Source organism: Haliotis cracherodii, unplaced genomic scaffold (assembly GCF_022045235.1).
Source record: "Haliotis cracherodii isolate W230 unplaced genomic scaffold, xgHalCrac1.p SCAF_29, whole genome shotgun sequence".
Classification (NCBI taxonomy): Eukaryota; Metazoa; Mollusca; class Gastropoda; order Lepetellida; family Haliotidae; genus Haliotis; species Haliotis cracherodii.
In genome coordinates, this window is record NW_027266285.1 from 2,865,769 (window position 1) to 2,892,673 (window position 26,905).

The 26,905-nt window shown below is 37.7% G+C and overlaps 3 protein-coding genes across 4 annotated transcripts in view; 2 read left to right on the forward strand and 1 right to left on the reverse strand.

Moving 5' to 3' along the window:
* Nucleotides 1-459: 459 nt before the first annotated feature.
* Nucleotides 460-1,994, forward strand: LOC139473431 (fibrous sheath CABYR-binding protein-like). Its single transcript, XM_071256001.1, has 2 exons — nucleotides 460-787; nucleotides 1,984-1,994. The coding sequence occupies exons 1-2, from the start codon at nucleotides 460-462 to the stop codon at nucleotides 1,992-1,994; spliced, it is 339 nt and encodes a 112-aa protein (XP_071112102.1).
* A 10,636-nt stretch (nucleotides 1,995-12,630) lies between these two features.
* LOC139473495 (carbohydrate sulfotransferase 11-like) overlaps nucleotides 12,631-26,905 on the forward strand; it is a 78,873-nt gene continuing 64,598 nt past the window's right edge. The window contains exon 1 of the mRNA XM_071256114.1: nucleotides 12,631-12,720. Coding sequence (XP_071112215.1) covers nucleotides 12,697-12,720 — 24 coding nt within the window. The 5' untranslated portion in view covers nucleotides 12,631-12,696. The remainder of the gene's footprint in view (nucleotides 12,721-26,905) is intronic.
* LOC139473470 (sodium- and chloride-dependent glycine transporter 2-like) overlaps nucleotides 13,635-26,905 on the reverse strand; it is a 32,966-nt gene continuing 19,695 nt past the window's right edge. For both annotated transcript variants that reach the window (XM_071256063.1, XM_071256064.1), the window contains exons 11-16: nucleotides 24,297-24,409; nucleotides 22,500-22,637; nucleotides 21,476-21,575; nucleotides 17,713-17,813; nucleotides 17,267-17,422; nucleotides 13,635-16,797 (exon numbers count right to left, since the gene is read on the reverse strand). In XM_071256063.1, the coding sequence (XP_071112164.1) occupies nucleotides 16,498-16,797; nucleotides 17,267-17,422; nucleotides 17,713-17,813; nucleotides 21,476-21,575; nucleotides 22,500-22,637; nucleotides 24,297-24,409 (908 nt within the window). In that variant the 3' untranslated portion in view covers nucleotides 13,635-16,497. The remainder of the gene's footprint in view (nucleotides 16,798-17,266; nucleotides 17,423-17,712; nucleotides 17,814-21,475; nucleotides 21,576-22,499; nucleotides 22,638-24,296; nucleotides 24,410-26,905) is intronic.

Sequence of the window (26,905 nt, forward strand, 5' to 3'; positions counted from 1 at the left end):
GTCGTAGATCTCCCAAAGCCAAGAGCTGCAATAGCGAAGGCCAAACTAACTCTATTTCTGAGAGATGGACTAACGTATATAAACAGAGCAGCCAAAGATAAAAATGAAATTATATCAATATACGAAAATAGAAATCATATCCATACAAAAACAGAAATTCTGTGGATGCCAAATTGGCAATAGATATGTGTACCCTACTCACACACAGGAGTCCCAAAGAGGGGCAGGTCAGCCGAATTGCTATGGCAGAAGGCAACCTCTTAAAAACTTAAAGCAAAAACAACAACATCAAAACGGCATTAAAAACGAAAGTCAAAGCGGCCACAAAAAAAGTCATAATTGCCACAACAAAAAAGTCATAGCGGTCGCAACAAAAAAATAAAAATAACGGTAGCAGGATGTGTACAGACTATACTTGTTTGATATTGTTGTTAATAACAAATGAATATTCGATGTGAGATGGAAGTCTCGTCCGAGGAAGCACCGCAGGAGACAGATGGCAACATGATTGAAGTCTCGTCCGAGGAAGCACCGCAGGAGACAGATGGCAACATGGTCGAAGTCTCGTCCGAGGAAGCACCGCAGGAGACAGATGGCAACATGATGGAAGTATCGTCCGAGGAAGCACCGCAGGAGACAGATGGCAACATGATGGAAGTCTCGTCCGAGGAAGCACCGCAGGAGACAGATAGCAACATGATGGAAGTCTCGTCCGAAGAAGCACCTCAGGAGACAGATGGCAACATGATGGAAGTCTCGTCCGAGGAAACACCGCAGGAGACAGATGGCAACACTAAACGCATAACTGTTATAATTTTTGTTGTATCAAAGTTAATCCTATTCATGAATAGTGGAAGATTGAACCATAGTGTCTATTTTACTTTAAGTTGGCAATTCCTGGGTTATACGAGTCCGCAAAAATAGATAGTTAATAATATAATTACATTGGGTTGATTCAGTTTTCGAAAATGTGAAACGATGATCTGCAAGGTACTTTCCGTTACTGCTTACCATATTTTCTGAAACAATGCAACACTATTTGTATCATGTGTGGAGTTCAATGTTGATCCGAAAAATAGTCTCCACAACGTTACAGATTATCCATGAAGAATTAACTCTCAATCATTGTGTTTATATACTTGTCATCTTGCTGCGTCATGTTATATATATGAGTCTAATGAATTGCATTGCTCATGTACTACCGCAGATGGCCCCCTAGAGGGAGTAAAGGTTGTTGTTTTATAATAACTGCGATTGAGGCATTTTATTAATCTCGAGCTCTCGCTAGTTGAAGACTTACATGGACCTGCATGAATGAATGATATGTCGTGTGTATTGAATGACAAGATCTGGTTCCGATAAGCAGCCCTAAAACAAAACACTGCATTAAACTAGGAATATAATGACAGCCTTTAGAACATGAAACCATTACTCTTCTCTTATATAAAGAAAGAAACATTTATATGATGTCCGACTTAGAATACTTGCATTTTTTCTTTGCATTTATAAAAATGGTTGACGACTTTGTGCTTAACTTAAGCGTAATCCATTTAGGTCACACATCCGTTATCTTTAATGCTCTGGGAAAACACGTTTGTAATAACACGACACTGTAGAAACAGATCGTAAACTTTTCCACTGATCTGGAATAACAAGTGATATCCAATTGGGATTTGTAAAGAAAAATATTTCTCAATTCGTTGTCCAATTGTAACAATTGTCCAGTGACAAATATTGTTATTCCTTATCTTGGTTGCTATCACCAAGGCCTACATTTCATGGTCATGTGTTATCCCATTTACATAATCAAAGTTATTCCTTATTACTAGTCGTATCGGCAAGTTCATGTAGCAGGTTCTAATTCATTACTCCAACTAATGTACACATTATGCTTTTAAATGTTGTATTGTTGTTGAATATGCATTAGAAACAGTTAATGACCATATTATTCGAGCTGCAACATCTTAAGATGTTCCCCTACAGGCTTCCACTAGTGATTACATGGCAATCTGTTTCCATGGTAAATATTGAGGATTCATCGACTATCGGGGTGAAACGACAAAATACCTTCTTGTCATTCATACCGCCGAAACATTCAACACTGACGCACAGTTGAAGTATTAGCTTTAGCCGGGAATATACAAGGCAGCTGTAGCACGAGACTGGAGCATACGAATCACTTGTAGCTATAGTCGAGAATATACGAGAGTATCCGAGAGTATACGAGGTACTTGTGCAATGAGACAGGAATATACGGGGCACATGTTGAATGAGCCGAGAGTATACGAGGTACTTGTGCAATGAGACAGGAATATACGGGGCACATGTTGAATGAGCCGAGAGTATACGAGGTACTTGTGCAATGAGACAGGAATATACGGGGCACATGTTGAATGAGCCGAGAGTATACGAGGTACTTGTGCAATGAGACAAGAATATACGGGGCACATGTTGAATGAGCCGAGAGTATACGAGGCACTTGTGCAATGAGACAAGAATATACGGGGCACATGTTGAATGAGCCGAGAGTATACGAGGTACTTGTGCAATGAGACAAGAATATACGGGGCACATGTTGAATGAGCCGAGAGTATACGAGGCACTTGTGCAATGAGACAAGAATATACGGGGCACATGTTGAATGAGCCGAGAGTATACGAGGCACTTGTGCAATGAGACAGGAATATACGGGGCACATGTTGAATGAGCCGAGAGTATACGAGGTACTTGTGCAATGAGACAGGAATATACGGGGCACATGTTGAATGAGCCGAGAGTATACGAGGCACTTGTGCAATGAGACAGGAATATACGGGGCACATGTTGAATGAGCCGAGAGTATACGAGGTACTTGTGCAATGAGACAGGAATATACGGGGCACATGTTGAATGAGCCGAGAGTATACGAGGTACTTGTGCAATGAGACAGGAATATACGGGGCACATGTTGAAAGAGCCGAGAGTATACGAGGTACTTGTGCAATGAGACTAGAATATACGGGGCATGAGCCGAGAATATATGAAGTACTTCGAGAATGAGATAATTGAAGAATGAGCCAAGAGTATACGAGGCACTTGTAGAATAAGACAAGAGTATACGAATCGCTTGTAGAATAAAACAAGAGCATATACTACATATAACTAGAGGTACTTGTAGGCATCATGCTAGAGTGTGCGAGGCAGCTAGAGCAGAGAATAAATGGAGTACTTGTAGCATAAGGCTACAGTATACGAGGCACTTGTCGCATGAGTCGAGAGTATACGAGATGCTTGTTGCATGACGCTAGATATACGAATCATTTCTGGTTTGAGCCAAGCGTATACGGTGCGCTTGTATAATGAAAGTACACAAGGCACTTTTGAAATAAGAATGGAGTATACGGGGCATCAGCCGAGAACATACGAGGTACTTGTCGTTAATGATGTCCTCGCGAAAACTACACAATTATTTGTGAGAATCTTTTTATATTAGGTGGCTACTGATACGGTAACACTCTCGGCTCAAATATCAACGGTGTTTGTAGAAGAAGATCGTTTACATTTATGTGTCACCAATCTGAACCATCAGAAACTACCGGCACCCCCTCCCCACTCCCACCGAACACATGTGCCACCAGCACCTGAACTGAATAGAATAGTCTTAGTCATATGCACGTGTACAGTTGAGTTAGAACACAATTCTTCTAATCGTTTACATGGAGTAAAAATTTGCCAAATTGTTGGGTAAGAAATTATCCTTCTTGCATATCAGCAGTTGTTATGTGAAGCTGCCAGAGATTACAGACAGGGGCCTTCATCAAACAAATACATAAATATAACTTCGCGAACGCTTTAGATATTTCAGATTGAATAAACTTCTTACCGTTTCACTTTCTATTTACGACTACACTTGTGTTGTATCGTGCTTCCGTTTTAACAATCATTACTGAACAAGCAATTGAGTTCCTCCTACATGGTTTACATATTGAGGCGTTTGTGCACAGGTAGGTCTATAGCGCTGTGATGAAATATCAGTGGCTGGGAACAAATAAAATGATATAAATGATATGTTTTTACCTACGTCTTGAGACGTGAAACTTCTAGCTATGCTATTTAAGTAAGTCTGTAACGTCCTCAACTTGTTCACAAGTCATACTTAGATTATCAAATGTCTTACATGTGATATAAATAATTCTACGGAGAGCAAAAACATTCACCGTTTGAGATACAACGCATATGTTTGAGAAGGAAAATCCTACATTGGAGATAAAAGTAGAAACAAAGTCGCCGCTATGCTTCTGTATGTACATGAACAGAAAGAAAAAAACACTTTGCACGTTAAACAATGCCAGTATAAAGATAACAACCCAATTGTGAAAGATTTACAGAGATACACGTGTTTGGTTTAAGTCAGTTGGCAGTGTTTAGTTTGCAAGTAAATCAATACAAGAGAAACACGACAAAAATGAAATTATACTTACCTTAAAAACATTACAAAGCAGTACTTGTTGCACCAAAACAACAGACATACATATATACTCAGAGTGATGCATTGTAGGGTGACCCAATTACATGAGGCAAGGTCTCTCGTACGTTGTTTATTTGCCAGCATTTTATTTAAAACGACCGGTCTGTAAAAGTATAAACAATCTTCATGTATTTTCTGAGCACTTTTTACCTCAATGGCATCTCTTCACATTCATTCTCATTATTTACGTTTCACATAAATCAATATGGTAAGTATGCAAATAGATGTCTATGTGTCGCAAAGGCGTTTTCTTTTAACAACCAGTATAAAGAATTCTTTTTGAATGATGAAACACACTCAGTAGTCCATGTTGGGGCTTAATCAGCTACCCACACTAACACCTGCATACATGTCTGTAAGATGCAAATACAATGGCAAACGTGTAGATAGACTCTACGACTTATTGACTCATGACTAATTGGAAGTAGATTACGTGGGCGTTACTCCATGAACTCCTTATAAATACGCTTAATCATTCTGGTGTCACAAATAGCATTCGTTTTAGTGTCTCCTCAGTCGTGACTAGTATTGATTAAAACCATGAGTATGGGGATATTTTGGTGACCCATGCCATCAACAAACATGCCATCAATGAACAATGCACGCAAACACCGTGTGCCATACTACTGGACTATAGTGAGAATGATAATAGTAACTATAAAGACTCATTTAACACGAAGATTATTTCTACCCCAAGCAATACAAAGTGTTGTAATACCACTGAAAACACAAATAACCCAACGTCCTCTCATTGTGATGTTGTGCATTTTGTTAACCTAAATTTTTGAGGGCTTAAGAAGACGGTTAGAAAAACCCAGAGTTTAGTAAACTTATAAAAAGTTATGATGTATTAGCATTTCAAGAAACATAAACAGACATCTCAGATCATATGGAGATAGAGGGTATTCACTTTACCTTCATCAGAGACAAAATCTTCAACGAAGACCAGATGGTATTGGGTTGGCCGTGAAAGGCAACTTAGACAAGTGGTTCTCCTTTTAAGGATTGCAATAGAATTGTTAAGTGATGATGGTGATATTTACCTTGGTGTAGTCTACTACCCAGAAGGTTCTAAATACGCTTCTAAAGAAATGTTTTTCGAATCAGAGAGTTCATTGATTGAAACGTTATTTTAATGGGTGATTTTAATGCCCGTGCAAGTAACCTACTTGATTACTGTATTCTGGATGAGCGTATAGTCGATGAACTAAACCTAGACATTGATGAACTGTCTAATGAATGTAGCCCCGATACTGTAGTAAAGCAACTCAAGTTACCACTATCGCGAACTAATCAAGACATCAAATTACGGACATAATTTGATTGATATATGTAAACATAATAATGTATTCATTTGTAACGGCCGCCTAGTAAATGACTTACATATTGGTCAATATACATGCAATTGTGGTCGAGCATGCTTACTTATATCTGCCTACACATGTTTAAGTCATTTGAAGTCTTCGATTTCTCAAGGTTTGTTTTCAGATGTCTATTGCCCTGTCAAACCCAACCTGGAGTAGAAGAGCCCATAGACAATACCGAATAGGTTTATCCCTTCCTCTCTCAAATTTTATGAACACCAGGCGACAGTGACTCAGTCAAGGGTATAAACACTATAGGTTACGACATTGCCTACGTGCTAGAGGAGTCTACACCAGCTCATTCGATGTAATGTGCGATCGACCTGGAAAATACTCAAGAAAGAAAAACAAGCCATGGTTTGGGCTAGATGGCGTAAATCTTATAAAAAGGCAAAACATCAATATAAGAGAGTACCAACACGAGCTAATAAACAAGAAGAAAATATTTAAAAAACAAATACCTGAATAAACATATTTCAAAACATAAAATGAAAATAAGTTAATCATCAAGAGATATACGTAAATTTTCTAAAGAATTCTGGAAGCTCACGATAGAGGAGATAAGAAATTGACCTTGATATTTTTTTTATGATTATTGAAGTGAAGGCGATCTTCGTGTCCATATATTACTGATATTCGCAATAACGACACCAAAATGGAAGAATTGCAGTTAGCATTAAACGACTAATACGCAACAAAACAGCAGGTATTGATTGTATTGAAAATCCTGTAAGACATGTGTTTTCCTCTTTTGTACTGGATTCCAAAGCTCTATAAAAATAGAGATATACTGCTGGGTCCAGCAAATGTATCACCAAATCCCTGTCCCAAATACTAACAGTAATCCTTAATACAATCAAGAATGGATTTTTTTTCAAATATTCACAGAAAGTATTTGAGAAAAGGGGAATTAATACCACGTGGCTTCTTTAAAACTCAAAGGATTTGCTTGACTCTTTGCAATCTCAGAAAAAAAAAAATTTGATTTTTCAACTTTTTGTACATCACTATCCCATATGACAAACTTAAGGAAAAAATTCATTCCTTGACCCATGGGGCTTTTGTTACAAAACGCGATGAACACAGATACAGTTACGTATCTATCTTCAGAGGTTCAGTACAATTTGAAGAAGTGAAAGCAAATGCCATCTGAGAATGAAATGTGTGAAATGCTTTACACATCAATGATAACAGGGACGGTCGGGCAGTCTAGAAGTTAAAGCGTTCGCTCGTCATGCCGAAGACCCGGGTTCGAATCCTGACATGGGTACAATGTGTGCAGCCCATTTCTGGTGTCCCCCGCCGTTGTTTTTGCTAGAATACTGCTAAAGGCGACGAAAATCCATACTCAATCACTCACTCATTGATAACATATATGTAAATCATCATCATCATCATCTTAACCATCATGTCCCTTAAGATACTGCGTTTGTGCCAAAGCTGGGCATCCAGTAACAATGTGTTGGACAGTATCATTAAATTCATTACATAATCTACATCTCATATTTACATGTTGTTGCAAAATTACACATTGACGGTATCGAGTGGGAAGTGACTGGTCCTGATCAAGAGCAGCAAACAGAAAGCCTTCTGTTACACTTTTCAGGCCAGTCGACTTCATCCAAGCGAAGGACTCTGCAGAGTTGCTTATCTTCTCAACACACTGCGCATAAACTCGTGCAGTGGTCTTTCAGATAGCCTCTCCTTGAAAAACTGAGTCTGGGCCGATTTGATATGGCACTTCGCTTGGTTGACACTCATTTCTGTACCGTCCAGCAGTACAGAACCAAAATCAACACTGGCATTGCGATTATGTCCCACATCCTTAGCTCGTTTACGTAAACTGTTTGAATGCCTTGTTTTCATCATGAGTCGCAAGAGGATCATGAGATTTTTAAAAATTCTTTAATGTCAACATTATCTTATAAAAATTAATATTTGTGATTATAAACGACTGCTAACTAAATTTAGAAGTGGTCATAACACCCTTGGTTTCCAGTTTGTTCGTAGATGTTTAGTAAACTGCGATGATCAAACTGTTTTGTGCAACTGAAGACGAAATACATGTCATATACCACTGTGTGTTCGACGATAGTAAGCGGAAATATTTAATTTCTAAAACTTTAAATGATAATTATTGTACATTTTAAAGAATATGCCAGTAAACAAATTGTAATGTCATGGTAAAATTTGCTAGGCTCCTGCATTATATCTTCGCAGTAAGGTAACTCACTTGTTCATCTTCCCTCAAGAAATTACTCTTGTAAAATCGTACCTGTCAACCTTTTTTGTACTATGTTCATGCAAATAAAACTGTCTATGTGTCTATGTGTGTCTCTCTCTATGTATGTCTGTCAATAACAGGCTATTGATAGCTTTACTCCTTGATAAGCCACAAAGCGTGTCTTCAAGTCATCAAAATTATATAATTTCTCTGTGTCGTGAATGAAGTAAATGCTTTACCCTATTGATGCCATCGTAGAAAGTAAATAGACATACCATAATTTTGATATCATTATACTAGACAGATTTTCTCAGCATAACTTCAACAGATGGTTTAACATTATAACAACAATTCGAGTATACTGACCATCAGAACACAATCTTACTTCAAAAAGTTATTATTCATGTTTGGAATAATCTTTTTGTTAATATGAGCAGCATCAGTCGGTTAAATTTCATTCGCATTAACTACATTTTCAAAAAAGGAAGCTGTTCACCTGGAATTACCATTAACCAGTCTCTTAATCCAGCAATACCCATTTCAACCACTGGGACACTGACGCCACCATATTTAGCATGTAATGACATACATGTAGTTTTCCTTTTAACTTTGTCAGGTTTAGATCTCCAGAAGTTTGGGTATGAACATTGAATCGGCCCAAAAAGATGAATGTACTCATTGGTATTGGCTTTTTTTCAGATCTATCTAAAGATAATGTAGTATCATCTGCAAATTGTGTCAGCAGAGATTTAATATTACCCATCAATATAACTTTGACTTTGTTATTATTCCTTATCATTATTGCTAAGATGTCTACACAAAGAATAAAGATATGTGGTGATATCGGATCACCCTGGCGACAACCCCTTGTAACAGTAAAAAGGGACTAGCAAATCCATTTACCAAAACACTTTATTCAATATATTCGAAAAAGACTATTTCCCATTTAGGAGATAAAAATACTGTGTTTTCAATGTAGAGCTAGGTTACCTGTAGATTTAACCCGGCTAAATTGAATTTGGAACCGAGCGGGCAGCGTGGATTCAAATGTTATTTTTAGCGCAGTTAAATCTACAGGTAACCTAGCTCTACATTGAAAACACAGTATGTTTATCTCCATTCTACCATGACTAAATAAAACGCGAACTCTTTGGTGTTAGTAAATTTACTGAGTGAAGCGGCATGGGTTGAGTCCAGTGTTTTGAGTGGGTTGTCGATCTCAATTACGGAATCACCGAACAAAATATTGCGCTGTATATACTCAAGCAGTTAGTTTACACCATAATACTTCACTCGAACATATGACAGGCATTGAAAGCATATAAGCACGACAACTTGGTAAGCTAACGTGAGGTGGGAATCCCTAAAGAAAACAAAGCAAGCTTTGCAAGGCTTTCGCTCTACATCGCGCGTCACCATTATGACGTCAAATCGCTCATTGTGACGCGCTCTCTGTTGTCTCCAAAACGTAAATACATTCCCTTTGTAGATTGCTATCGTGTTTTCTGCACGAAATGTATTGCCACACATCCTTTAAATATTGTAGTAACCGCATCTGTGCATTTTGTAACCCGTAATTGTAGATGTAATTATTTAAATATGCCTACCGACAATGACTGAAAAAAGTACTATTCTATGAATATTAGCTTCCGCGGTGATGCGGCCGTCAAACCAGCCGTTTTAATCAGTGGGAGTTTATTGTGATTTCATAGCCTCTGATTGATCAATCAGAATCGAGTAAATTCCAAATTCATGGTAGAATGTCGAATATACTGTTTGCAAATTTACTTAACGCCTGTGATATTAACGTACTTCGCTAAAATGAGATCGACAAAGATGAAACACTCTTGGAATGAGCCTGAATTAAATCTTACAACTGTACTATGGGCCATGTGGCCTGAATTAGGAAATAAACTTGATTGATTGATTGATTGATTAAAGGCAAAACATGTTTCATTCTGTTTGCAATTGATGCTTCATCTAACTTAGAAGATGTGTTAATAAGGGAGATAGGGTGCCAATTCTTTAATATAATTTTGGTTTATTTTCTTTTGGAATACAGGTTATCAATCCTTAAATATCCATTTCTATACGCATAATTTAGAACTTTTATCAAATATCTATGAAGATCCAACCAAAATAATTTTTAAAATTCTGCTGAAAACCCAACTAGGCCAGGGCTTTTATTATTTTTCTTTTTTCTTTTAATGCTTCAAGTACCTCACCAGAAGCCAATTCTACTCAAGAGCAAAAGCTATATCTTCATTGGTATCAGAGAATAGGTTTTTCTAAATCAGTTTGTGTGCAGTTTTCAGTTTTATACAGTTTCTTATAGTAATCTCATACCTCTTAAATTAGTTCATCTTGTGTGTTTATTTGTGGCCCATTTTCAAGCAATGATATGGATTTATTTAAAAATAAATTACGTTCTAGTTGAAGAAAATATTGTTTAGGTTTTTACCTTGTTCTATCCATTTAGCTTTTGATAAAAAAGAGCCTTCAGTTCTTATTCTATGCGGAGTATCAAATTCCAGTTTAGCTGCCTTTAATTTTTCAATAAATTCTCCCATCTAGCTCATTATATTTTGTTCTCCTAACTTATTTTAAAGCCGAATTAATTCTTGTTCTAATCTGGATTCCAAAGCTATAGTTTCTTTTTAACGTGTTGATGAGAATAATATTGAGCTTCTCCTAATATTTAAAAGTAGAAATATGTTTCCCGCCTATGCAAAATTAGAAGCAGCCAAATACTCATTTCCTGAATACTCAAAATATTTCCCATCAGAAACATGTATCACGAACCATTGTGACTTAACCAAATCAGGTGACAGTTGACCTCACACATGTCCAATGCCGCAGAACTTTGAAACAGTGTCCCTTAGGATCTAGCCTCCTGAATAATTGCCAATGCAGTTAATTAAACTTTGAAATAGATAAGCATATGTGCCTAGCTTATAAAGTTATAAGCACTTATGGTTTAATAATTTAACTTCCGGTTTGGGAAAACACACGACCAATGCCGTACAACTTTAAAACTGAAAGTTGTATGCCTATTGATCTGAATGTAGTGAAGTATACGGCTTCATTGTTTATTCATATAATCCATTCCATATAGCCGTGCTATAGCACCAGACTATATGAACAGAATGAACTGTGTCTTGAACAGTCAGAGTATCAGCTGTCAACTCAATTTACCGCTCGCCTTTGTCAACATTTTGAATTATTACTTGCTGGTCGGTGTAATTATGAGCCATATTTGACCCAGGTCGTAGATGTTTGTAACATTGGCGATATACAATGTACTAAGTCATAATTGGGATTCCATTTACCATTGTAAGATGTAGTGTATTGTTTATTGTATTACACCAAAACTTTCTGTTGATTTGGCTTACAATTGCCAAGATTTTTTCAGTGCGTTTTATGAAATATGTCATTATATATATCTAAGAAATGCCGAACTGTACAACGTGTCTGATTACTTCAAACGTGTCATTTGTATGTGAAACAAATGATTAAACTGGCAAACTAGCAAAACGTGATAGATTGTTTGACTTATTTCATTTGGTTTTGATTAAGCCAGCAGAGTCTTAAAATCGGCATTAACAATCGCATTAAATTACACCGAACAGTCAAGACTCTGATGGGATCGGATGACCAGTTTAGTACTGAAGCATTGCTGCCCATCAACGCTCTTACGCCTTTTGAGACGTAATCATCACGTTCTAAACCTTGACATTTAAAGAGAACCATATCCAAGAATGACACTCAGCTGGAATGCACTGTCCTCAAGATCCAACAAATAGGACTAGCTCCACAATGAAAGGGATAGGACTGCTCTACAATCAAATACTAACATCAGATTGTGGACCGGTTTTACGAGCGTGTGTGTAACCTTTCTTTTTAGGTTTTCGCATTTCATTATATTTTCTTACATTTCTTTGTCAATTTGATATTGGGCAATTTAATGAAATTCCATGATCCAAAAGCCCTGTTATAACCGGAAACATCGTCCACTGGACGATTACTGATGGACATATATACATTTATATATCTCGTATTACTGAATACCTTAATATTGTAATCAGGACGAATACTGTTGGAAATATCTGCATGTATATGAGGCATATTATCCAGTACCTGAGTGCGGCAATCAGGACGATTATTGTTGGAAATATCTTCATGTACATATAGAATATTACTCAGTACCTTGATGTGGAGAGAATGTTGCACAACATGATCTGCCTGTCAAACTGCACGTTTCTTGTTGCACAATTCTCAGGCAATATGTAATATATGATATCACCACTCGTGATATCAGTTTATCCATCCGTAGAGATTGTGGACAGATTTCTTTGGTACGAGGGGAGATTGGTTTAATCCAAAAGACTTGACCTAAAGACAATAAAAAGATTTATTTTCAACAAAATTCCCTTCCACATGGATAGACGTTTGCCAACGATGTTGGAGTGGTTTTATTCCGGTTTCATAGAAGTCCTTCTCTTGTCTGTTCAAAAGGTTCTCCACAGCTGCTATGACCTCGTTCGAGTCAAAATGGGTTCCGACTATAGCTTTCTTCATGTTTGGAAACAGATGGAAGCCTGATGGAGCAGGATCGTGAAGATAAGGTGGGTGCTGAAAGAATTCAAAGCCACACTCTTTGACAATACATTGCCTACTGGTTTATTGTAGTGATGGAAGAGCACACCATTCCTCACATTCTCACATCTCTTAGTCTTAATTTCCCGTATTAGCCTCACATAATTAGCTCTTTTTATTGTCTGGCCATTTGGAAGATACAGGTAGTGAGTGAGTTGGGTTTAACGCCGCTTTTAACAGTATTCCAGTTATAACACGGCGTGTCAGCTTGATGTGGGAGGAAAGCCCGAAGTGATGTAGGTCTCAGACGTTTACCACTTCGGTGAAACCCACGAGCACGGGTATGGTGCTGACAAACCTAGAACCATAATTGGGACGAATCGGGATTCGAACCCACAATCATAGGTTTCTGGCGTGCCCAAGGGACGCAACTTTGCACAGGGAATCGCGGCGCCTTAGACGACTGGGCAAGCCGTGCCCCCGGAAGATACATGTAGTCCACCGTGATGACACCCTTGGCATCCCAAAAGACGGAGACCATAATCTTTCGAGCTAATGGGCCATTTTTTGCCTACTTTGGTGGTGGTGTCAAATACTTCCACTGATTTGTTTGTTGTTTTGTTGGAAGTAGTGAGTGCCTAGCATGGATTTACAAATTATTCGACGCCGGTTGTATCAGCTTGATGTTCACTTAGCTATTTACTGTATTTTTAACCTGTTTTAATTCCAAGAAGAATGTAAACTGACAAGTGAGACTTAAAGAAACAATTTCTTTCTCGCTATAATAACCTGTTGGGAAACTAACAGGGTCAAAATACAGTCTGCATTGGAATCTGCAAAGTAACTACTGCTGATACGCCATAACACATACTATCAACAATCGTACTATGCAATAGAATTAGTGAAATCGCCATTACACATGTGGTTTGTAAAACATGTTTTATTATCTCTCTTATGTTGAATCACCCATGTACAATAATTCTATGTATGAATTAAAACAGTGAACAATCTGACGAGTACAACCAAATGGTGATTAACAAATGCATGTAACCTACAAGTACAAATCAAATGTTGCAAGGGTGGTACGTCATAAACATCATCTACATATAACAACGGTGATAAAATATGTTACATCTCATTCAGGTCCGATATATATATATATATTTATATATATATATATATATATATATATATATATATATATATATATATATATATATATCCAGAGGGTACATGCCGCGAAGCTATGCATGTGTGCACATTTTCATAAATTTCATACAATAAAGATGATGTTCAATTTCATGCTTCAATGACTCCTCATGTAATGTTTGAACAAACTTCGAGTAAAATATATCATCATACCATGACTGAATGATAACTTACAACGCATCTGTGACGTCATTCTATTGTTTTAACACTCCATTAGTTTTCAGGAATGGGCAGTTGTTTGTCATTTATCCATTATCTTGAACCAACATTTCAGTTAATTTACATTTGTGATAAACGAAGCTATTCATTTATAGATAGACAAGTGAATGACTTCAAAGTTTGTCGCCAGCGGGGTTCGATCCCGCATCGTTTGATTTGAGGACGTCTAATTGTCGACCGCAGCTACGGCGAAACATGACAGTACAAGTGTGAAACTAATTATTAACTATTTTCAAATATTTGCATTATCCTTAAGCGCTAAAACAAATCTGAACAGAATCTTGTGTTACAGCAGAGTGCCTATAACTATTAGGTAAACCCTTTGACGAGACAAATATTCAGATAAGCATTTGTATCCTTGTTCAGAGCTCTACATTTGCAAAATCTCCGTCAGCATGTATTTACAGCGATCGATAAATACTAGTTTGGGACCCTACGAAATTATGCCGAGCCGTGTACCATGCATTGTAAATATCAGCTCGCGACGGAGCTTTGTACACGCGGCAGAGAACGTGTTCCTCGCAAGGGCGACTCGTACAGTATAAATAAGTCTACAAAGAGTTCTGGTTTACATTTCAAATATTTTTTCACAAGAGATTGTTTTGTCAAAGTGTAAAAGTACGGGTGTGATTTAAGAAGGGGAATCTCCTCATTAGTCTCCATTCCTTAAAATATGTGTAAAGAATGGAGAGTTATTCGGACATAAAGGTACTGTTATATGAGGAGAAAACCCGAAACTTCAAAGAGAGAAAGTTATGACTAGTCCATAGTAGCATTGGCGAGTATGGTATTACGGCCCTGTTAACAATGTGATTTCTGCAGTGGGCTTAACTACCTACTTCTGATGTTCACTTTCATTTGAATGCTATTATCACTTATGTCCTGAACTATTGTTTTAATGAAACATCATGGCGCTATTGCGTAGTCATTATGCATACTGTATTTATACTCCCTGGTCTTGTGTAACGCTGTCATAGGGAGAACGAGGGATCTTGCTTTAACGAAATAATAGGTGAGGGCTGACGCAACCTGGTGCAATTCTCTGTCCAGGTCTAAACGTTGTAGTGCCATTGTGTCGGTGTAAAGTTAGTGTCATGTGTGAAAGTGAGACATTATCTCTGTGTAGTTAGTGTCATGTGTGAATGTGAGACATTATCTCTGTGTAATAGGTGTCATGTGTGAAAGTGTGACATTCTCTCTGTGTAGCTAGTGTCATGTGTGAATGTGAGACATTCTCTCTGTGTCATTAGTGTCATGTGTGAAAGTGTGACATTTTCTCTGTGTCATCAGTGTCATGTGTGAAAGTGAGACATTCTCTCTGTGTCATTAGTGTCATCTGTGAAAGTGAGACATTCTCTCTGTGTCATTAGTGTCATGTGTGAAAGTGAGACATTCTCTCTGTGTAGCTAGTGTCATGTGTGAAAGTGTGACATTCTCTCTGTGTCATTAGTGTCATGTGTGAAAGTGTGACATTCTCTCTGTGTAGCTAGTATCATGTGTGAAAGTGTGACATTCTCTCTGTGTAGCTAGTATCATGTGTGAAAGTGAGACATTCTCTCTGTGTCATTAGTGTCATGTGTGCAAGTGAGACATTCTCTCTGTGTCATTTGGTTCACGATTCACTGCTGAATATCTTTAATCCATTTCGAGTAAGCACACAAAGTGGTATTTTATAAACTTGAATCAAACTCGGTCACAAAAATTACACAGTACTGCTTTCCCGTATTAATCAATAATCATTATTTAGCCGTTCTATCTTGAATTAATACCTTCGATCATGTCATGTGTTGTGAACGACTTCTTCACAAAGTGTTCTCTATAGCTTAATAATAAACAGTTAGCTCTTTACATATCACCATCTACCATTCTAAATGAACGTTTATGAACAGGTGCTTTGTGCAAGTATACTACAAACACAAAGTTGCATTCTACATTGATGTAGAGTGTATTCTGATTGTTCAAGAAGTTGTAAGTTATCGTAGAACATTGTCACCAAATTGTACACAGATTGATCCCCGTATATCTGACCTGTACCATTGCTAATACATTCAACATGTTCAGATTTAGAGATTTTCGTATACCCGAACGATTGAATTAAGCAAAATTACTATTGAGCTGAGAACAAAACTCTAAGAAGTAACTATATATCATTTTACTATTATTGCATACAAACAATAAGATAAGGCATTATGTTGCGTATTTATGATGATTGTTCCTTACAAGTTTGTCGAAATAAATTCAATGGAAATGAACATTTTGTTAAAAGAAAATCCCATTATATGACGTTTAAGGGCTACATACAAAGCATACATGCAGCTGTTTACTGTGAAGCGACAATCCGAATCATATCAAGTGTACATATTAACAACTAATGATGTCTAAAACTTTGTCGACTCTTCCTGATAAGAGGTTTCTTTTTCATATCCATGCAAGAATTTGTCTGGGTCATGGGAGTAAGGGACATAACCGCTATCTTGATCTTCCATGTGACCTTCCGGGCCGCCATCTTTAGATATCGACGGTTTGCCTGCACTATTGTCCATCCCATACGCCGTCTTAGATTCAGTCGCAAAGCCAAGATTATTTCTTCCTGTTGTAGACACGTGAAGATGTGTGAAGGTACTCAAGTTACGTCGCTCTCTCCATTCTTCTGTATACTTGTTGAGTACAACGAGCCTCTGTTGATGACACACAAGAGGTTATACTAGCTAACGGAGTTAGAGCAATGCTAGCTAACATTAGAACCTACAAAACATCAACTACAACCTTGTCAAATTCGTTTAATTCACTTGCTACGCTCTGTGTACTCAAACAATAATCCCCTCGTGAACACAGTTCTTCAAAAGAAGGATTCGGTTCCCCGAGCAAGACCTAATTCAGTCGAATGGTGTGATTCGGGCAATTGTTAACTATAACACTGATTTACTCCATTCACAGGGAAAAAAGTCTTTCATTGAGTGTAATCGACATTGCTAGGACTGTCAATTGACTGAGTCAAGTTCCCTATATCTATATTTCAAACAAACAAAATTCTTATCAAGACCTGAATCTGAGCTTCAAAACGAGTTAACACGCCTTCGTATATCAAAATAGTCATAAGTCAAGCCCGTGTCGTTGTCCCAATAAATAAATTAATATATTTCTCACCTGCCAAATGCCTTTAGGACAAGTGTGCCACAAGAATGCTATGACAATGATTGCTACTGGAGACATGGCAACAAACCAACCAATCACCTCCGCCCATACTGGTTCTCCTTTAGCTGTTAGAGGTTCATATTGGATGCCTTTAAAAACAATCACGGCCTGAAATATAATTTTCATGTCTTACACACAGTAATGCTATGGCATCATCTAAAACCTGTTCTGTCCTTTGTGATAGGGAGTATGGTTCATTTATCTACGTCGGCTATACGTAGAAAAGTCATATGACAAATGATGCAGACGTCTACCCCTTTGTTTAACCCGCGAGCCTGCATAAGGAGATGCCAAACCTACTATGGAAGAAAAGTATACTCAACACCACGGCAATCAATAATAAGTATACCTTAACCAATTTAAATGAAGCGTCAATTGTAACATGGTCTTCTACTCACCAGAATCAGTAGTGGCGATATGACCATCCAGCACACGGTGAAGTAAATGTAGGGCTGTCTCCCAACCATGGCTTCTACGTCTTTGGCAAAGCTTCTGTAACCTGTATGGTGGAGACAAGCCTGTGTAATTACCTCACTAAGATCAGAGAGTCCCTTCACCCAAAGACTGAGACGGTAACCTCGTGTTGACGTTAATACTTATATATGGAATAAAATAGAAAACAAGCAATTCTTTTTCAGCTTACGTCTATGTTTGCTCACCCCCTTTCTCTTTCATTTATAGAATGCGCTCTTGTTCTGGGGTAGACAAAATAGATCATGTAGGTATATATTTTGCAACAATTAATGGAATATGATATCTGAGACTACATGTATGTCACAGAGGTAGTGTTTCACAGAACCTACTTCATGTGTAAAAGATAGGAATTTTACGCTCACACTTTGGTTGTAGATGGCACATCTACATGACAATATGTATATCAAGATATGTCTCATATCGTCTCTATTTTTTCTGACATCTATATGACATAATGTGTTTCATGGTATGTCTCATCCCCTCTCTTTTGTTTCTGACACATCTATATGACAGAATGCATATCAAGATATGTCTCCTCTCCACTCTTTTGTTTCTGACACATCTATATGACAGAATGCATATCAAGATATGTCTCCTCTCCACTCTTTTGTTTCTGACACATCTATATGATAGAATGCATATCAAGATATGTCTCCTCTCCACTCTTTTGTTTCTGACACATCTATATGATAGAATGCATATCAAGATATGTCTCCTCTCCACTCTTTTGTTTCTGACACATCTATATGACAGAATGCATATCAAGATATGTCTCCTCTCCACTCTTTTGTTTCTGACACATCTATATGATAGAATGCATATCAAGATATGTCTCCTCTCCACTCTTTTGTTTCTGAAACATCTATATGACAGAATGCATATCAAGATATGTCTCCTCTCCACTCTTTTGTTTCTGACACATCTATATGACAGAATGCATATCAAGATATGTCTCCTCTCCACTCTTTTGTTTCTGACACATCTATATGATAGAATGCATATCAAGATATGTCTCCTCTCCTCTATTCTTTCCGACACATCTATATGACAGTAAGCATATCAAGATATGTCTCATCCCCTCTCTTTTGTTTCTGACACATCTACATGACAGAATGCATATCAAGATATGTCTCCTCTCGTCTATTCTTTCTGACACATCTTCATGACAGTATGCATATCAAGATATGTCTCCTCTCCACTCTATTCTTTCTGACACATCTTCATGACAGTATGCATATCAAGATATGTCTCATCTCCACTCTATTCTTTCTGCCGCATCTTCATGACAGTATGCATATCAAGATATGTCTCATCCCCGCTCTATTCTTTCTGACGCATCTTCATGACAGTATGCATATCAAGATATGTCTCATCCCCGCTCTATTGTTTCTGACACATCTATATGACAGTATGCATATCAAGATATGTCTCATATCCTCTCTATTTTTTCTGACACATCTGTATGATACTATGTATTTCATGGTACGTCTTATCCACAATCTTTTCTTGTTATTTTTACACTTTCCAATTCAAGAACTACATGGGTCAACTATTACAAAACTGACTCCCATGTGCATATATGATGGTATACTCTTCGCAGACGCGAAAGAACGACGTTGACAATATTCATGTACTGGATCTACACCTAAAGATTGTTCTACGGGAGACGAAGTGAGTGTTAACTTGAGTTTAACTAACCTATTCAAAACTGTTTTGCTCATGTATATACTGTATACTCACAACTCTATAAGGGAAAACATAATATTGATTTACCTATCTCTTCAATTCGTGTTTGCAAAATTCAGATGATAAAGTAGTGGAGAACAGGGCGTCGGTGCTAACACTTCTCCATGTACCGCTCAAGTTATTGCAACTACAGCAAACTCCGAAGACAAGCATCCGGCTATCGATGTCAAGAAATATAGTTGGAGTCACTCGGCCTATTCCAAGAGAAGTGTGTTCCCACTAACATATGTCAGGATCCATCACTATTCCTTATGTAAACACGATAAGATCGATAGCCATTCTGATGCTCTACGATCCTTACAATCATTAAAATCGACCAGAACACATAACTGACCGACAGGCAGACATAACAATACAGTGTTACAGGACATTTGATCCTCTCACATCTTTCCATAAACAGTCGCAACCATCTCTTCTGTCATGCTATCATTGGTTTCGTTACAAGTTGTGTTATATATGCTAGCAGTACCCCTTCCACTCTAATATTATTGTTTTCTCTGAAATGAAATTGTAAATATTCAAGTACCCAAGTGTTTCTTTTATCCATTCAGTATTGTTATTTTGGAGCGTTGATCTGTACATGAACATGAACAGATGTGGATCATTAATCATTAAAATGTACATATCTAATGATTTAGTCCATTCATTTGAGTTAGTTGGGATTTTGGCAGTTGTTCACCGTGGTCAAGTCCATTTTAACGAAATCCTTAAGTGACGGAGTTCGTGGGTGAATAATACTACCCTGAAACCCACGAGAATTGCAAGATGCTGATACATTAAGGCTTTCCCCTCCACAGTCTGACACAGCAAGGCTTTTACGATGTTGGCGAAGTTGTACCGTGTAGCAAGGATGATAATTGGGAATAGATTGTATCAATGTACAGTGTTCTGTTTTCATTACATATGACACTCTTCCAACTCAACTAATAACATTCTTTTATGATCGAAGTTACCAGCATACCTACGGTGAGTATAATTGACTCTGTGATTGTATACGTTTAAAGATTTCATCACAAACTGTAAAGTCACATGTCACATATAATATCTCGTTTTATATATGACAAATAAATTATGATTATACAAAATATATTAATAATGGCATGAGTGTTCTGGGATGAATTCTTAAAACTGATATCAACCTTCACGTTTAACCAAATCAATTTTTATGACGATGACGCAGTAGTCTGCCTGTGGGTCGTGTATTGGCGTCAAGGACTCTGATATTGCAAAGGTCATGTCGGTAAACATAGACAAAAATAACAGCTCTCTGGCAGGGTTAGGGACTTCAGGTTTTTTGGGAAGGTGGCGTATACTAATCTGATCATAAGCATAAGTTATAAGTTATAAGATGACAAGGAGGATTCAAAATTGTAACTGAATAATAATCAGAAATTTGACAAAAGACATTGATAAGCATCGACTGATTTTGATTTAAGTGATAATAAGCTTTCTTTGCAGAAAGAGTCAAATACACTGAGAAAGATGAAGATAATGATGTATTGCCCTGGGCCTGCAAGTAACCATGTATGCTTTGCTGAAGTTTTGCTTTGCACATGCTACCATATGATAACAGGCAGCACCGCCATCATTTTAGTAAATTGAGAGGAAGACCGTATACATACATCTACATTAAACCATGTAGAAATGTAGAAGCAATGCATTTCTTGCTACCATGGTAAGTCGAACAACATGTGTGAGAGAGCCAGTGGGAGCATCGGTTTGAATAATATTTCAGTCATGCTGTTGCGTGTCAGCTTGTGGGAAGAAAATCGGTGTGCTGTAGTTTTTAGAGGTTACACGTTCGAACATTCGAACCTAAGATGAAAGGATCCAGGCACGCCTTAGGGGCGCGACTGAACCAACGCGATTAAGGACAAAACATGACGATACATGATAAACAATTATTATCTTCGAACGGTGTCTGTACATGTTATTTCTCACCGTAAATGTAGCATATGGCAATCAGTTCGAAGAAAGCAATGAAAAGAGTCGGGAAGCCCAGGATGTAGGTGTCCACAAGATCAAGCAGATAGGCCCCACTCTACAATACAAACAGACAGGACCATCTCAAGAATTAAACAGAAAGGACCATCTCAACAATTAAAAAGATACGTTTCACTCCACAATTACACAGATATGACCCGCTCTATAATTAAACTGATCGGGTCTTCTGTAAATTAAACATATAGGATCCACTATGCAATTAAGCAAGATAGTACCCGCGCTACATTTATAAGAACTAATCCACGCTGCAATAAAACAGGTAGGATTCACTCTACAATTAAACAGTAAGGATCCTCACTATAATTACACAGATTCGACCCGCTCTGCAGTGCAAACCGATAGTATCCTCTCTACATTTAAAGAAATAGGATCAACTCCACTTCATTAAGTATATCATACCTAAGGGTTGCACAATCGTTTGTTATAACTTTCACGTCATCAGTTGTTTACGTCTTCACAAATTGATTACGTAAAGTCTACCACAATAGTGGATTTTTTACCTTTTAGTTTCTTTATCAGTGAAAACCATGAGCCCTGTATAATCGGAAACCCCGCCTACTAGACAACCTGTAACTCCCCATAGCTCGCTGGTTATCTTTGTTGGTTCTAAGACGGAACAGTAAGCACTTTGGATAAATCTTTATTTCGGTACCGATTTATGAATTTTTAAAATGTTTTTGAAAATCAAGTTTGGCTCAGGCAAATCACAACATCATGACTTTAAGGGTGTTAATAAAAGTTCTACTAAAGAAATATGATAAAATCTGTACATCTGCTTTTTAAAGTTGTTGCGTACCTCTTGAAAAGCTTAATTTTCTTTTGTATCATGCACAAAGGTACGGAACTGATGACGACACAGCGAACAATAGACATAAAGCAACATGCAGGTGTGTATCTGAAGAGTTCAAGGATACTTTAGTCTTCAGTCTTCACGTATACCTGACCTTGTCCTATTACATACCTGTGTAACGATTGGCAAACCCAATAAGAATGCTCCCAAACAGACACAAAGTCGGAATAAGATCTGTCTCTTCCTTGTGCTAATATATTGAGGAAACTCGTCGATCATGGCGGTCATAACTGTCTCAACGATGGAAAACTGCAAGGAAGTTAAGATTGTTAACTGATTACTTGCAAATAAAGCGACAAAACCCTTAGAAACCCAATAGAAATGTGTGCATAATGAATCACTATCAAATAGTAATGATACCAGGTGTTTGCGAAAAAGGTGAGCGTATCCAGACGCACCGATAGCACTCGTCACAAACATGCAAAGTTAAGTCAATTTTCACCTAAAAAAACACGGGAACATATGTTACAAGTCAAAATAGGGAATTGCATCGGACATCATTTTTGTTTTTGATGTGTCAAATTTGGAAATCTCCTCGAAATGTCTACCATATAAACCTTTTGAAAGCTTTATGAGGCCTTGAATGTTGTAACCTTGATCCAACAACTTCTGAGCAAGAGTCGTGTGACGCTCTTTGAAATCCTGGTGGAAAGAGCATGCTCGATTGTATCTCAAAAGTTTTTAAATGTAGACACCAAAGGCTGGAGCTGCAAGAATATTGCTTGTTTTAAAGGGTAAGTTGACCATAGGAAAGTTGAGTCATACAGTTTTGTGGAGAGTGTCTTCTCTCTGTGAATCTTTATGCATATAGCCAAATATGAAACAGATGAGGCGGTCTTGTTGATCTCCCTTATTTCTAGTTCAGGTGGGTAAATCAGTGGAAGGGAATTGGCTATTTGATTGTTATTGAACGATATCAATAACATCATTGATATACCTGAAGCTTAAGTTAAAGCTCTGGGCCAACCCAGTCTAATCTTGTCATAAAATGAATCATCACAAAGACTCCAGTGTTATCAGATACAAGGGTCCTACGTAATAGTATGAGTTACAGATAAATTTAAAACATTGGTATGGAAATTATCCTACAACCGCTTGTAAGTTTTGGACTTCATACATATACATCATCAAATACATAAGTATGCCTTAAATGAGTGAAAATGGCTGATTTTTAGAGCGTCAAGAGAATATAAGCAAATCTGATACCCGATCTGAATATTGTATTATATATTTGTATTGAATTCATTCATCTACACAAGTGTTCAGCTTACACTGCAGGTCAAAGACGTATGTTCAAAATTTAAAAAAGAAATTCCGCACAGTTTTCTTTACACATTTAGCATTTGTATACATGTATAATTTACCTTTACATTTAGTTTTGTTACAAATATAAAACATGCAAGAGTTGAATGGACCAAGTCTCGCTTTCATACACATCTAATAACTTTTATAAACTCTACCAAAGGTGTTGTTAATTCTTTTTCTTATGTTACACAGACCACGTTATAATACTTTGTTCTTTCGTTGTACACATGTGCTGATTAAAAGGCAGCAAGACCCGACACACATTGTAGCCTGCATTACACAATGGGATGAACTCCCCGTGAGGCTAAGAGTTACAGTTAAAGCTTTTCTTTGCACATGTATAATATGACCCTCTATGAAAGCTCTTAAAAGCTGTTGTTATTTTCCAGTGTTACCTGAACATTGTTTCTTTTTACATTCTGAGGCATGTGTTGGCTAAAAAGAGATGTTGAAAGTGATTCATTTTTGCTTGTTCCCCCAATCAAGGTTAGTACCGTTATGTTACACCACATTTTGAACTCGTAGTATACAGTGCCATGTAGTGCCAGTACTCCAGTGTTGCCCGGGCAGTGCGTAGGCGTGGGCTGGAGTGGGAAGACTCACTTGCGAACTGAAGCCGAGAGTGCACAGCATGATGAAGAACAGGATGGACCATAGGGGTGTGATGGGCATGTTAGACAGGGCCTCCGGATAGGCAATGAAAGCTAAGCCGGGCCCTGAAAACGAATCAAGACACATCGTAACAACAACCGGGCGGTCGGGTAGCCTAGTGGTTAAAGCGTTCGCTCGTCAAGCCGAAGACCCGGGTTCGATTCCCGACATGGGTATAATGTGTGAAGCCTATTTCTGGTGTCCCCCGCCGTGATATTGCTGGAATATTGCTAAAAGCAGCGTAAAACCATACTCACCCACTCACATATAACAACCATTACAAAATGCATTGCCTAATTAGAGCATAACACAGAGCGATACACGTACATAGAATTACGAAAACGTGTTTTCTATTGTAAGAGTTTCCTTTTTCTCATATATTCCCTACATATAAAGGGACTGGCCATTTACAGGAGTAGACCGATTTATCGTTCCTGTAGTAGTGAGAAACCCATGAATGTGTTCAACACGATGAGTATAGTTATCAGAGAAACATCACAAGTTGGAGGTCTAGACACCTGGGCGGTCAAGAAGGCTAGTGGTTAAAGCGTTCGTTCGTCACGCCGAAGACCCGGGTTCGATTCCCAACGTGGGTACAATGTGTGGAGCCCATTTCTGGTGTCCCCCGTCGTGATATTGCTGGCGCTAAAAGCGGCGTAAAACCATGCTCACTCACTCTAGACAACTATCCTTGATCTAGAAATTCAATGCATAGTATGACTGTCACTCCAAATAGAAACATATGATTATTACCACATACCGTATTATTAGTGACGCAATCGTCACTACCCATGAAAACATATCATCAATACCACATAACGTATATGCATCAATAACATAAGTCTTATTACACGTGAAACAAGCTATAAGCAAATGTCATTCCATATCTCGCAAGCAGTCGGGGACCGTCAATTCCATAGTGTTACTGTCATTGAGAACAATATCATAGTGTTACTGTCATTGAGAACAGTTCCATAGTGTTACTGTCATTAAGAACAATTCCATAGTGTTACTGTCATTGAGAACAGTTCCATAGTGTTACTGTCATTGAGAACAATTCCATAATGTTACTGTCATTGAGAAACAATGCCATACGGTTACTGTCATTGAGGACAATTCCATAGTGTTACTGTCATTGAGAACAATTCCATAGTGTTACAGTCATTGAGAACAATGCCACAGTGTTACAGTCATTGTGAACAATTCCATAGTGTTACTGTCATTGAGAACAATGCCATAGTGTTACAGTAATTGAGAACAATGCTATCGTGTTACTGTCATTGAGAACAATGGCATAGTGTCACAGTCATTGAGAACAATTCCATAGTGTTACTGCCATTGAGAACAGTTCCATAGTGTTACAGTCATTGAGAACAATGCCATAGTGTTACTGTTATTGAGAACAATGCCATAGTGGTACTGTCATTGTGAACAATTCCATACTGTTACTGTCATTGAGAACAATTCCATAGTGTTACTGTCATTGAAAACAATGCCATAGTAATACAGTCATTGAGAACAATGCCATAGTTTTACGGGCATTGAGAACAATGCCATAGTGTTACAGTTATTGAGAACAATGCCATAGTGTTACAGTCATTGAGAACAATGCCATAGTGTTACAGTCATTGAGAACAATTCCATTGTGTTACTGTCATTGAGAACAATGCCATAGTTTTACGGGCATTGAGAACAATGCCATAGTGTTACAGTTATTGAGAACAATGCCATAGTGTTACAGTCATTGAGAACAATGCCATAGTGTTACAGTCATTGAGAACAATTCCATACTGTTACTGTCACTGAGAAACAATTCCATAGTGTTACTGTCATTGAGTTCCATAGTGTCACAGTCATTGAGAACAATTCCATACTGTTACTGTCATTGAGAACAGTTCCATAGTATTACAGTCATTGAGAACAATTCCATCGTGTTACTGTCATTGAGAACAATGCCATAGTGTTACTGTCATTGAGAACAATTCCATAATGTTACAGTCATTGAGAACAATGCCATAGTGTTACTGTCATTGAGAACAATGCCATATTGTTACAGTTATTGAGGACCATGCCATAGTGTTACTGTAATTGAGAACAATGCCATAGTGTTACTGTCATTGTGAACAATGCCATAGTGTTACTGTAATTGAGAAAAATTCCATAGTGTTACTGTCATTGAGAACAATTCCATAGTGTGACTGTCATTGAGAACAATTCCATTGTGTTACTGTCATTGAGAACAATGCCATAGTTTTACGGGCATTGAGAACAATGCCATAGTGTTACAGTTATTGAGAACAATGCCATAGTGTTACAGTCATTGAGAACAATTCCATACTGTTACTGTCACTGAGAAACAATTCCATAGTGTTACTGTCATTGAGTTCCATAGTGTCACAGTCATTGAGAACAATTCCATACTGTTACTGTCATTGAGAACAGTACTATAGTATTACAGTCATTGAGAACAATTCCATCGTGTTACTGTTATTGAGAACAATGCCATAGTGTTACTGTCATTGAGAACAATTCCATAATGTTACAGTCATTGAGAACAATGC